The 14,468-nt window shown below is 39.9% G+C and overlaps 1 protein-coding gene across 1 annotated transcript in view; it reads right to left on the bottom strand.

Annotated features, from left to right (window-relative positions):
- LOC150085755 (protein Skeletor, isoforms B/C-like) overlaps positions 1–12,119 on the bottom strand; it is a 120,681-nt gene extending 108,562 nt beyond the window's left edge. The window contains exon 1 of the mRNA XM_090374680.1: positions 11,863–12,119. Coding sequence (XP_090230806.1) covers positions 11,863–11,911 — 49 coding nt within the window. The 5' untranslated portion in view covers positions 11,912–12,119. The remainder of the gene's footprint in view (positions 1–11,862) is intronic.
- Between the last annotated feature and the right edge of the window lie 2,349 nt (positions 12,120–14,468).

Genomic DNA, 14,468 nt, shown 5'->3' with positions numbered 1-14,468 from the left:
AAAAGCGTGGATGACACGAGATATCATGAGCGAATGGATAAGTCACTTTAACCAAAACTTGATTCGTCAAAATAGAAAAATTATTCTTTTCATGGATAATGCTGCATCTCACCCGCACATTGAATTGTCCAACATTCAAATCGTTTTTCTTCCACCAAACACATCTGCAGAGTGTCAGCCCTTGGATCAAGGGATAATAAAAAATTTTAAACTTCACTACAGAAAACGTGTTTTAAGACATCTCATTGCAAACATGAACGATGTAACATGTGCGAGTGACCTTGCAAAGAAAATCAGCATCCTAGATGCGATTCAATGGATTTCCTCTTCAGTAAACGCAATTAGAAAACAAACTGTCGTGAACTGTTTTGTAAAGTCTGGCTTCTCAAACGCAAAAATTGAAGTTGTGAACAGCAATGTGGAGCACCAAGAAGAACAAGAACTTCAACATCTATTGATAATGTACGATACTTCAGCTACAAGTGACCCTGGCTACAAAGATATAGACTCGAACATCACTACAGAAGATGGTGCTCTAGATATCAGCGACATTATCGTCGATATTTTTCTATGAAGTTCCTCATGAGGATGAAGAAACGGAAGGAGGTCATTCTGTCGAAGAACATATTAACGACGAACCACCGATGAAAATAGAAGAAGCGCTCATACAAATCAATCGTTTAAAAATGTTTTTCGCCGCTGAAAAAGATACTGAAGGACTTTCGATGGTTTCTTCACTCCAAAAACAAAATTATCAGCCGGAAGAAGGTGCAGAAGAAAATAAGTGATTACTGTATGTATTTTTCTTAAGATAAAGTCATAATATGCATAGCACAATTGTATGTATATTATTTACAAAATATTGTGCAAAATCTGTGTATAATTTAATTTAATTTTACATTAAACGTTTAACGATTTTACTGTATCTCTTGTGTATGTAATTGTATATTATTTACAAAAATATTGTTCAAAATCTGTATATATTTTAATTTAATTTTACATTAAACGTTTAACGATTTTTCTTTCTTTCTTTTTTTTTTTCTCCCTCAGACTTCTTGTTAGCGGACACTTCTCTCTAACGGACACATTTTCGTTCCCCATGGCTGTCCGTTAAAGGGAAGTTTCACTGTATTTATAAGGCGGCATCGTTTTAAGTTACATCTCATATTGTGAATATCTTCACAACGAGTTGCCATGATATTGCACTACTTCGAATAAGTAACGTTTCACCTAAGGAGAAGACTAATGTTACTTATTCTCAGATAGGATCTGAGAGACTAGGCATCTTAGTCATTAATCCCAGATTAATGTAAAGAAAAGCTCATGAGCTTTTGTCCATGATATACAGAAACTTTCCCAGCATGGATAAGGAGGTAATTATCCCATTTAGAAAGGATGTAGATCTGCTGGAACGATTGTAGAAAGGCCACGAGATTGGTGAAGGGAGCAAAAGGGTGGTCTTATCAAGAAAGGCTTCAGTTCTGCAAATTCCAGCTCTGGAGACTAGGCACTTCCGAGGTGATCTGATTGAGGTGAGTAATTCTTGAATAGTTGGCTAAGCTCAATGCTGATGGCATTCTTCTTGGTTCACACAGGAGGATGGGCATAACTTCAAATTGAGGATGGGCGGTTGCAGGATAGATATGTAAAAGTTTGCCTTCCGAGTGAAGGCACAGTTTGCCTTCATAGCGGGTGATTGATTTTTGGAACAAACTTCTATCTGTTGTTGGAGTGGGTAGTTTGAATAAATTTAAGGAGGAGCTAGATAAATTATTTGAGAGGATGGATAGGTGATGTGGAAATTTTTTTTTTTTTTTTTGCTGATGCTTCATAAGCTTGCTTTCTTGCATCATTTGCCACTATTAACACTAAAATTTGATACCTGTACCTTTTTCATAATATCTCTCCTCCTTGATCAGTATCTCACCTCCACCGCAGAGCGAAACTAGCATTGGTATCAATTCCAAATATTATGGTTTTCTTCGTAATTTTGTACGATAAGTCCCATCCTCTCAATATACGGTCCAGGTTGAATTCGAAGCAGACAGTAATACACTAGAAAAGTACATGACACACTGCACATGCCATGTGTAAGTAACCAATCAGAGTATCTGATATTTTTCGATTTCTAACAATAATGATGACTGAATCACTCTTGTTCATAAACTCTATAATTGTAGAGTTCATGGAGCAATTCGCCAGGTCAATGGCGAATTGCGCCATTCTTTTGACTAACTGAACTCTGATTTACTTGCATTATACAGGGTGTCCATAAATTATTCACCTCCTCATGAAGCTCGATTAAAATTTTATTGTAATCTTATCTTTAAATGGTTTGCTGCAGTTATCAAAGCAACTCAATGAGTTTTCTCATGAGAATGGCAGCCTTGATCCTAGCAAGCTTTGTGACAGCGCGGGAGAAAGCAATGTGCGTGTTATGGCAGTGAGATAACAAATCTCCAATGACTGTAAAGAGTTGTTTTCAAAATGGAATTACAGAATGATCCAACCACTGGCGGACTGGGTATAAAAATATTGGTTGCCAGGAGACAAAGGGGACCCCACCCACAACTATTATATTTTCAAGCTACTAAAAGGTCATTAACAATTTTTAACATATTGTCTAATATTATTGCAAGGGGGCCCACTTGCCATCGGGCAAGCTGACATCCTGACCAGTCCACCACTGGATCCAACTACGGAACAATCGATAAGACGATGATTGAAACAGTTTCAAGAAACCGGCAGTGTGCTGCACCGAACCAAACTAAACTATTATATTAGGTATTTATATTAGGTACACCCGTATTTGTGTCTGTAAATGCATGTATTCGCTGGACGAAAAACACCAGTTTCTGGCGGCGGGGGGGGGGGAGGAAACCTTGCTATGTACGCCTGAGATCGACTAACTACTCAGCCACGGAGTTTTAAGGCCCATTCAAGTTCCTCGCGTCATCGGCGGGATTCGAATCCGGGCCTTTTCCACTCGGTGTGAGAAGGCCGGTGACGATAGCACTGTGTTATACGCGCAGTGTGCGTGTAACACAGTGTAACCCCTTGCTCCCTGTGCGTGTAACCTACCTATAAAATACACTAGGCCTACTTGCTCAAATACACTAGGCCTACTTGGTTATCCAGTTTTCTTTCTTATCGCTCACTTGACGGTGATGGTAGATGATAAATCTCTGTCTTCTAACTTCTCCACTAATGCTAATGACCCCCAAGGTTCAATTCTTTCCCCCACTGTTTTCCTCTTGTATATTAATGACCTTCTTCCATTGACCGTAAATCCTATCCATAGTGTTGCCGATGACAGCACATTGCATTCCACTTTCCTGCTCAATCCGCTTCAACTTCTCGAATATCCGCAACAATTCCTTAAATGCCGATCTCCAGGTAACTCTCCATTGGGGTAAAGGCAATTTAGTTGATTTCAATCCTTCTAAAATCCTTCTGTCTTATATCTCTCAAAAAAGATTCATCTTGTGCTCTTATGCTTATCTTTCGTGACACTCCGATTTCTAAGCAAGATGATATATCTGTTTTGGGGATAACCCTGACTTCTAATATCTCTTGGCACAAGCACATTACAAATATTGCTTCCTCTGCATCTAAAAAACTTGGTTTTTCTCTTTTGCTCTCGACATTACTTTTTTTTCCAAACAGCTGTTCACTCTGTACAAATCGCAAATCCGCACTACCATTGAACATTGTTCCTACATATTGGGCAGTGCCCCCAAAACCTCTCTCACGCTTCTAGATTCCATTCAGAAGAGGGCAGTTAGATTTAATTAATGATTCGTCTCCAAAAGAGTCTCTCCACTCGCTCTCTCATAGACGTACTGTTTTTGCTGCATGCTTTTTCTACAGATACTTCCATGGGCACCGTTCTTCTGAATTGGCTTTTATAATTCCCACTCTCTCTTTCAAAACAGTCCCACCACGTGCCATCACTAGTCAATATCCATTTTCTGTCCAACTTCCTTGTTTATTCATTCAACCGCCGTTTTCTGGAACAACATTCCTCCATACGTATTTCCTGAAAATTACAGTCTACAGAAGTTGAAGTTTAATGTCAACAAATATCTTCTTTCGTCTTTTCAACCTCCAACCCAAACACGGTAATGTAGGTTCTAATACCTCTCCTGTTTGGGGTTTTCATTAAAAACAAAACGTAAATAGCAGGTTTGCAAGAATATTTGCTTCGGCTATTGAGGCAGATAAGTGGATAAGAACACTACTTGTTTGGAGGGATACACAAACTAACCGTTAACAGCAGCTACAGGCAGAGGTATAAATGATACATGCACTGCTTCTATTGGAATATGTAGCAGGAAAATTACGTTTTGGGGGTTTACAAGGCCTGCTGGGGATTATCATGGAACAAGCAAATACATGGGCTGGGTTAAGGTAACTAAGAGTAAAAACAGTTGCACGTGTACTTGTACGTACCTTTTAATGCTAGGAGCTTACTGAATAAATTTGATGAATTTGAAGTAGGAGTTAAGTACTTGTTATGTCATCAAGTGCCAGCACTGTAGGGATATCGAGACTTGATGTTATTCAGACATAAGGGATGCAGAATTTGAATATGGTGAATGCAATGTGTATAAAACAGACACTGTTGATTGTCAAGTGGAACCGGAGGTTCCCCCCCCCACCCCAACAACTCCGCGTTTGTGTTATTAGCATTAGTAGAGGCATATGATGCAAGAAAGCAAGCTTATGCAGCATCAGTCAAAAAAAAAATAAAAAAATTCCACTTCACCCCTCCGTTCGTTCGAAATACCTGTCCAGCTGAGCCTTAAATTTATTTAGGCTATCAACTTCCACAACAAGGGATGGAAGTCTGTTCCACCAACCAACTACCCGCTGACTAAAGACAAATTTCCGCATATCTATCCTACATCTCTTTCCTCAATCTGAATTTATGCCCTCTCGGGTGATTATTCTGAGCAAGAGGAAGAATCCCATCGGCATTGACCATGCTCAAACTATTGAAGGCTTTATACACTTCTATCAGATCACCTCGCCGGTGCCTGGTCTCCAGATATTGTACTTTGTAAAACTTAAGCCTTTCTTCGTAAGAGCAACCCTTTGTTCCATTCACCAATCTTGTTGCCCTTCTTTGTACTCATTCCAGCAGCTTTACATCCTTCTTGAAATAAGGCCTCCAGACCTGTATACAGTACTTAAGTTGGGACCTGACCATTGCCTTATACAAGGGAATAATCACCTCCTTATCCCTACTAGAAAAATTCCTGTATATATTTGACAAGACACCATGAGCTACTTTTGCAGCCCGCCTGCACAATTACCCCCAGGTCCTTTTCATTCTCTACCACTGTCAGTGTAGTACCACAGAGTTGATACGTTGCTCTGGGGTTGCTATTTCCCATATGTAGTACTTTACATTTGCCAATGTTAAACTTCATTTGCCACCTTTCAGCCCACCTGCTCAACCTTTCCAGATCCTGTTGGAGCAGCATAGCGTCAGTAGTGTCCTTAACAACCCTGCCAACCTTTGTATCGTCCGCAAACTTGGACATTAAGCTTGATATACCATCATCAGTATCATTTATAAATACAGAAAACAATAATGGACCCAACACTGAACCCTGAGGGACTCCTCTGATAACATTAGTCCACGATGAGCAGTGTCCATTGATTACCACTCTGTCTTCTCCCCCTCAATCACCCCTTAATCTATTGCAGCAATTTGCCTCCAATGCCACACTGCTCCAATTTGTGCGACAGTCTTCCATGTGCAACAGTATCAAAAGCCTTTCTAAGATCCAAGTATATAATATCGAATTTATACCCTGCATCCAGTTCTTTTGTGACTGAATCATAGTATCCAATCAAATTGGTCAGGGAAGACTTTCCCTTAACAAAACAATGCTGTGTCTGAACTATAACTGAAGTCTTGTCTAGATGATCCTGCAGTGCTTCTTTAACGAGTGCATTTGACATTAATTTTCCTGGAACAGAAGTTAAACTCACAGGTCTATAATTTCTTGTGTCAGCCTTTGATCCTCCTTTGTGAATTCGGCTCACATTTGCACATCTCCAGTCTATGGGTACCTCTCCTGAGTCCAAGGAAGCTCTCATAATTATGGCTAAGGGTTTGCTTACTTCCTTTGCTGCCTCCTTTAATATAACTGGATAGATCCCATCCACCCCAGGTGCCTTTCTTGTGTTTATCTTCAACAATTTCTCCTCCACTTTACTCTCAGTTATTACAAGATTATCTAGCTTACTGCCTGAGTTGAATTCACCTCTGGCATTTCCCTCGCTGAATAACTCCTCATGTGTGAATGTCAATGCAATTTTTTCATTTAGTTTGTTAGCTACCTCAGCAGCATCATCAACAGTTGACCCATCGATATCAAGTGGACCAATCTGATTCATCCCCTTCCTTCTAGAGTTTACATAAGTAAAGAATTCTTTGCTGTTTTTCCTTGCATCCTTTGCCAAAGATTTCCCGTAATCTGCCTTCGCCTGCCTAACCAGCTTTGTAACTTGGTTACAGCTCAACTTATATCTATCATAGGCTTCTGTGTCACATGTTAATTTACATGTATCCCATGCATTTTTCTTCTCTGCCATATGTCTCATTAGTTCATCTGACATCCATTTAGGCTAAACCTTGAACAATATTTCTTAGTTGGTATGTAAAGCCTAGTAGCTTCCAAGATAAGTTCTTTGAATGCTTTCCATTTTGAATTTGCTGTTGGTCCCATCATCAGTTGGTCCCACTGTATTGAATTTTTATATACTGTCTCAGACCATCGTAGTCGCCTTTACGAAAGTAAAAACCCTTCCCTTTACCCCTGATGGTAAATCAGAGTTGATTTTGAGTAAATCCCACTTCAGCACACTGTGATCACTGCCACCTAGTGGTTCATTTATCTGCAGATTCTTAATGCATGAAGAATCACTACTGGTAATCAAATCAAGAGTATTACTCCCTGTAGATGCCTCCCGAACATGCTGATGTAGAAAACAATCATCCAATAAATCCACAAAAGCCTTGCTAGTGTGTGAGTGACCAACCCACAAATTCCAGTCAATATCTGGGAAATTAAAATCCCCCATTATAAGACTCTCTGATTTACTGGCCCACTATTTCCCTGTACAGTTTCTTATTATACTCATCAGAGTCATTAGGCCTACAGCACACTCCTATTCTCAATTTTGATCTCCCAATGTTTATGTCACACCAAACTGACTCAACACTGCACTGTCCAGCGATGTCGACTGGTTCCTTGGATTTAATGTGTTTCTTAAGTAATAGCATAACCCCTCCTCCCTTCCTGTACACATTATACTCCCCAAATTCCAGTTCTGCATTCCTTATATCTGTGTGACACCACGTCTCTGATATCCCAACAATATCCGCTTTTGATGCTTTAAGCAATACCTCAAATTCATCAAATTTATTTACCAAACTCCTAGCATTGGTGTACACGCAAGTATACATGCACCTGTTCCTATTCTTAGCTTCCCTAACACAACCCATGTGTTTACTTGTACCGCAATGACTCCCAGCAGTCTCTGAAATATCCTGCATCTTGTTTTCCAGGCTTCTGCTCATTCCAATAGAAACAGTGCAAGAATCACTTTCACCTCTGCCAGTGGCTACTGTTAATCTATTAGTCTTTGTATCCCCCCCCTCAAGCTAGCAGTTTTCCGACCCACCTAACACTGCCTCGATAGCTTCAGCAACTATTGTTGCACCCTTTCTATTTAACAAGTATAGACCAGGCTAAAAAAAATTCTACCCCCTTGCACAATCTTTCCAGGGCCGAATTGATCGACAAGGCTCTCATATAGTCCCTCCATATTCGTGTGTCGCACTACAAATTCTGTAAAGGCCTGAGATGTGTGAGCTTTATTGTTGGTCTGCGTAGTGTAGTGTTGGATTGTTGTTCCTCCGGCCATTTAGGATTTCTCCCGTCTCCGCGTATGTTCTATGTATCGAGTGACAGTACCTTGTCTATGCCAGAGATTTAATAATTAATGTATGGGTCATGTGATATGTAGTTTCTTTTGCCCATTGTTCATCCGGCCTGTTGGCCGCTGGGCCCCTAGTGGGACCCGGCCGTTATTATCCGATACTAAAGTTTTACCGACTTCCTTACTTTTGTAAAACACCAGAAAAAAGGGAGATGAATCATATTGGTGCACTGGATATATAACTAATGATCCTGCTCTGCTTCCTGAAAAACTAAATAAATAAAAAACTAACATTAATGTAAGTTTTTCGATTTCTTTCGTTTTAATTTCTGGAGAGTATCATACGGAAGTGTTCTACGTACTATATTGAGGTAAACTCCTCTTATTATTTTACAAATGTTAAATAATTTTGTAATAACCTAGGGAAAAGTAAAAAGAGATCGATGAAGCTAAATATATAAAAAAAAAAAAAAACTCAGTTTCGTAGTTCCTATTCAATTATATTAAGGGAAGCAGCAATAGAAGTTAGCAAACTTAATAATAGCTTAATAACTTAAGCTATAATTATGAGCACATCCTTGGATTCACAGGAGGAAAATGTTGAATGGAGATGTGTCACCATATCCCCAGTTCATAGAGGGAGATGAAAGGTTTACATGAGTAATTACAGACCTGTTAGTTTAACTACTGTTCAAAAAAAAAAAAAAATTGAGTCACTGGCGAAAGAAATAATGCAAGGCCATTTAGACCGAAATACAGTTCTATTGCAATCACAGCATGCATATGCTAAGGGACAATCTCGTCTACCAAATCTGATTAGATACTATGATGCTGTAACAAAGTAACTGAATGCAAACAATAATTTTGATAGTGACAAATGGGCCTGGAGTACTGGGGTCCATAGTTTAATGATTTTTTCAAATAGATATTTACAGTATACCCAGTATAGAATAAAATATAAGTATAAATTCAGTAGCTTTCGGAACACGCGATCTGCATCCCTTCATGATCATCGACAAGGCTCGATGATCATGAAGTGTTCAGCTGGCACACGTTGGAACCTCTTGGACGTTAGATGCATCTCTGAATGGTCCAAGTTATGTGTCCACCCTTGCAGACTATCTGCATCCCTTCATGATCATCGTGCAACATGTCGATGATCATGAAGGGATGCAGATCATGAAGGGATGACAACAATAATAATTTTGATATCATATACTTGGATTTCAGGAAAGTTTTTGAAACTGTTGCACATAAAAAAAAAAAAAAAAAAACTGCTGTATACACTGAAAGGACAGAATTCCTGGGATACCTGATTCCTGGGCAACACGATCCTGTCACCCCTCTCGCTAGTGGACGAACCCACCGCTCGGCAGGTATATAGGTACACCGCATTCACGCAGACGGTAATTCGATGTCAGTATGGATAAATGTCGTGAATTAACCGACTTTGAAAGAGGGATGATAGTAGGCGCCAGACGCATGGGTTACTTTATCGCGGAGATGGTACAGAAATTGCACCGTCCCCCATTCGACAGTGCAATTTCTGTAAAGGCCTGAGATAGTGGGAGCTTTATTGTTGGTTTGCGTAGTGTAGTGTTGGATTCTTACAAGTCAATCAAGTCTGCATACAAGTCAATGCGAGACAAACGTTGACGGCCACGTTCATCGTGGACAGCGCTGTGGGCGGAGAAAGGTGGTGGATGAACGTGGCCGTCAACGTTTGTCTCTCATTTTTTTAGCCAACTGGAGAGCGACAGTGGTACAAATCGCCGCCGATTTCAACGAGGGAGGTGTCAGAAACATCTCCACAAGACTAGCAGGCGATCATTAGCCGCAATAGGTTATGGGAGCCGCCGACTCACCAGAGTGCCATTGCTAACATCACGATACACGACTCAACGCCTTTACTGAAGGACATTGGCATTGGACCTTGGATGATTAGAGACGGGTCTCCTGGACAGTTGAGTCCCGTTTCCAGTTATTTCGAGCGGATGGGAGGGTGCGCATCTGGCGGAAACCGCACGAAGCTATGCACACGTCAACAAGGAACTGTTCAAGTAGGTTGACGGTCGGTAATAGTCTGGGGCGTGTTCAGCTGGCACACGTTGGAACCTCTTGGATGTTAGATGCATCTCTGAACGGTCCAAGTTATGTGTCCACCCTTGCAGACTATCTGCTTCCCTTCATGATCATCGTGCAACCACAGGGCAATGCACTCTTCCAGCAGGACAATGCGCCTCACCACAGAGCCGTGATGACTAGAACATGGTTCGAAGAGCATTCGCAGATTTAACACCATGGAATAGCCTTCCCGTTTACCGGACATCAACCCAGTGAAGTACCTATGGAATGCCGTGGAAAAGTCCGTTCGAGCTTTGGATCCTCCACCCAGGAATGCGATGAAATTATAGACAGCGGTGCAGCAAGCATAGATGGAAATACCTGTGGAACGCTTTCGTGAACTAGTAGACTTGATTCCTCGCAGTGTGACTGCCCTTATTTGGCGAAAGTTGGGCCTGTCCGTTACTAGGTAGGTAGGTATCCCATAATTTCTGTCCTCTCAGTGTATATTGGTGCAGTGTCGCATTAAGGGCAAGTTACTGCTATGGATAAATAGATGATTGAACGAGAGAAGACAAAGAGTGGTTATTAATGGACACTGCTCTTTGTGGACTAATGTTATTAGTGTAATCCACCAGGGTTCGCTCTGGGCTCATTGTTGCTTTATTAATGATATTTATGAAGATATATCAGACTTAATGTCTAAGTTTAGAGATGATATACTGAGGTTGGCAGGGTAGTTAATGACGGTAATCAGGGTATGCTACTGTAACAAGATATAGAAAAATTGGACATATAAGCTGTGAGGTGGTAATTTGAAATTTAACACTGACATATTCCTGGTACATGCTGGTAGCAGCAGAATAACATACGTTGGTATGTGTGTAGTACCACACTCAGGGTAGTGCAGAATGAAACAGACCTCGATGTAATTATGAAGCAAGACATGAATTTTTTTTACTGAGCAATGTATTAGCTGCTAGGACGGCTCATGGGGGTTTGTCTGTGATATACACAGTAATTTTTCCAGCAAAAATAAGATGATTATCCAGTCGTAGAAGGCAATGGTCAGAATATATCTTGGGTACTGCATACAAGTCTAATGGCCTCATTTTAGGAAGGATGTTGATCTGTTGGAAGGGGGTGCACATAAGAGCAACCAGATTGGTGAGGAGTGCTCTTATCAGGAGTCTTCCGTTCTGCAACGTGCAGCGTGTGAAGACTGGGCACATGCGAGATATAATATAGGTGTTTGATGCTTCTTTGTTGTATCTACTTATCCTTATTTTGTTTTTACCTGAATCAAAACTCCATAGCCATTTTTTAAATTTACTTATTTATATTCGTGTTTTAAGACATCGTAATGTTGGAACTTCTGTGCAGCCGCCTTTTAATCCAACAAGAAAATAAAATAAAATAAAGTAACTACCTTACTTTTGAAGAAGGTATTTTCAAGGTAGCACGCACCTTGCTTTTTTTTTTTTTTTTTTTTTTATAACAAGTCGGGTTGCTTAAAATTCCCAGCTCATCTTAGTATAATTCGTGCTCTGTGGTACTCGCAGCTTACTTCATCACCTCCCTTTTCTGTGCGCATGATGTGACGCACTTCCTTTTGTCTGCTGTTCGGTAGATTCAATGACACAAGGAACTTATTGCTACTTTTCCGGCGAAGCTGTGTACAGTATCAGGACAAACACAGCATGTTTTCGTGTGAGTAGATCCACATTTTTTTTTTTTTTTTTTTTTTTTTATTCTGAAAACATACCACCTTGTCTTAGACTACTCAATTTATAGACTCAAAAACCACATAAATTAATTTCATATTTCTCAATATCTTACCTGACAGAAAGAGACAGAAGTATAGAAGATGGAAGGCTACAATCATCATCCTTAAAATTTTTAAATCTTACGGTACCGCTTGCTGTTCGCTCGTCTAACAAATAACTCTAAGTGCTAAGATCAGATGTAGGGCGCACATGAAAAAGGTTTGTCTAAGAAGGGAGGGGAAGGGAGTGGGTAGGCAGTAATTCCGAGTTAGTTAAATACTAAGAGTTCCTGAAGTGCACTGACCGTCACACACTTCAGTGAGGCCAGTCAGCTGCAATCGCGCCAAGCACTACGCGGTAAACCATATACATTACCAGGACCCCCCCCCCCCCACTTTAGCTATTGCGTGGTTGAACAGTGAAAGAAACGTCAAACCAGTTAGGACGTTGTTTTAGAGCATGCAGTAAATTAAACACCAGTAGATAAGATAGAAATCCAGTTACTCGTTAAGGTTGAGTGAGTGGAGGCAAGTTTCTGTCTGCGTGTTTTAAGGCCGAGGAGGAGTTAGTTTGAGAAATTTATCCATCCAGTCAACTTCTGAATTTAATGGCAGAACTACATTTTTTTTCTTTTTTTTTCCCCCGTCATTAAGTTTCTCTTGTCGGTACTGAACTATTGTTCAGTCAATTGAATTAAAAACAAACATTCAGTATACTATACTTATAAGGGTAGTAAAATTAAATTAAATATATATTATTATATATATATATATATATATATATGAGTAGATTCGGTGTTTTACATTTTCGGCCTCTACCAATATAACTAACATATTACATTACATTAAATATTTATAAATTGCTCCTATTATATATATATATATATATATATATATATATATATATATACACACACACAAAGTAAGGCCTCGACTTACGATGACATCGACATCCGATCTTTCATTTTAAGGACCGATGATATTTGCAGGTACAGATGTCTTTCTGATATAGCTGGAACGATATAGGGGTGGAAATTTTCAGATGCGTGGCGCACGGAACATCACTCGTACGATTGTTCTCAGATCTATGACGATCTGAAACTTCAAGCTCCATCAACCAGTGACAGTGCTGTGCGCTTTGAAGGCTTTAAAGCCAGCAGAGGCTGGTTCGAGCGCTTCAAAAAAAAAAAAAAAGGGCGAATAGCAAAAGTGCTGAAAGGCATGGGGAGACAACCAGTGCTGATAATAAAGCAGCCGAGACCTTAAAAATTGAATTCCAAGAGTTAGTTGATCAGGAGAGTTATGTTCCCCAGCAGGTTTTTTTAACATTTACGAAATCGGCCTCTTCTGGAAGCAAATCCCCAGGAACACGTACATCACTAAGGATGAGGCTAGTTTACCTGGGCATAAGCCTATGAAAGATAGGCTCACTCTTCTGTTGGGTGCCAATGCCTTTTGAGATTTTAAGCTGAAGCCTTTGCTTGTGTATCACTCTAATACCCCCCCCCATAGTATTTTCAGGTACAATTTGACTTTGTTCAAGTCAAATTTTTGCCACTCAACACCACTCCTCTTCTTTAACCAAACCAGCAAACGATTGCAAACTTCAAGAAAATCTACACCACGAAAATGTTTGCAAGTTGCTTTGCAGCGGCCACTGGTGAAAATGCTCTCACCCTCAAAGATTTTTGGAGGTCGAATTTTAACATGCTGGACTGTGTGAGGCTGATTTTAAGTTCTTGGAATGATGTTTCCACTAGGTACTTTGACAAATGATACTGTCACTCTTAGTAAATCAAAGGGACTGGAGGTTGGCAAAGAGGATGTGGAGGACCTTACTGACGCTCATGGGTGTGAGCTGACAACAGAGGAGCTAAAAGAGTTGGCGAAATTACGGAGAGTGGCTTGGACTTCAGGAAGCTACAAAAAAGTCGTCAAAATCAGTCCATTTGGACAGTTTCTTTGCCAGTAGCAACAAAAGACTGAAAACACGCATGACGCTTGATATAATCCTGCCACCATTGATTTCATCAGCTCTGCACTTCAAGTCTATTTTTTTTTTAACTCATTTTTTCATTAAAAATGAAGTATAAAATGCAAGAAATACCATTTTATGTGTTGTTGGGGAACGAATTACAAGAAATCAATGCGAGGTTTTACACTTGGGAAATAGCAACCCTAAAATAAATAAATTAATACACTTAGTGGAATTGAATAAGTGAAGAAAAGGATCTGGCAGACATGAATTTTCAGAGAGGTGTAAACAGGCGGCCGGGAAAGCCCATGGTGTCTCATTGATGATTTATCGAACAATATCCTCTAGAGCAGAGTTGTCAAACACGTCCCGAATCAGATTAAAATTTAATTGGGAAATATTCAACAAAATAATAAAAATACAATAAAACACGAATAATATTTAATTTTATTGATGTTTGTTTCTTTTTATCTATAGCTCCTATCTGATTTGTATGCATGTATGCGTTAATAAATAAATATAAATATTGAAAACCAATACCTTTTCAACTCAAGTCAATATGCGGCACGAACTGATCTTTATATATAATGTTTAGTGGCCCCCCGTTCCTATTTGAGTTTGACACCTATGCTCTAGAGCAGTGGTGTCCAACCTGCGGGCCGGATACGGCAAGCTAATAATCTTTATGCGGCCAGCACGGAAAAT

The sequence above is a fragment of the Mastigoproctus giganteus genome, chromosome 5 (genome assembly GCF_048544385.1).
Source record: "Mastigoproctus giganteus isolate SK-2022 chromosome 5, ASM4854438v1, whole genome shotgun sequence".
Taxonomy (NCBI): domain Eukaryota; kingdom Metazoa; phylum Arthropoda; class Arachnida; order Uropygi; family Thelyphonidae; genus Mastigoproctus; species Mastigoproctus giganteus.
The sequence above is the reverse complement of the archived record's forward strand: the minus strand, read 5'-3'. Positions and strand labels throughout refer to the sequence as shown.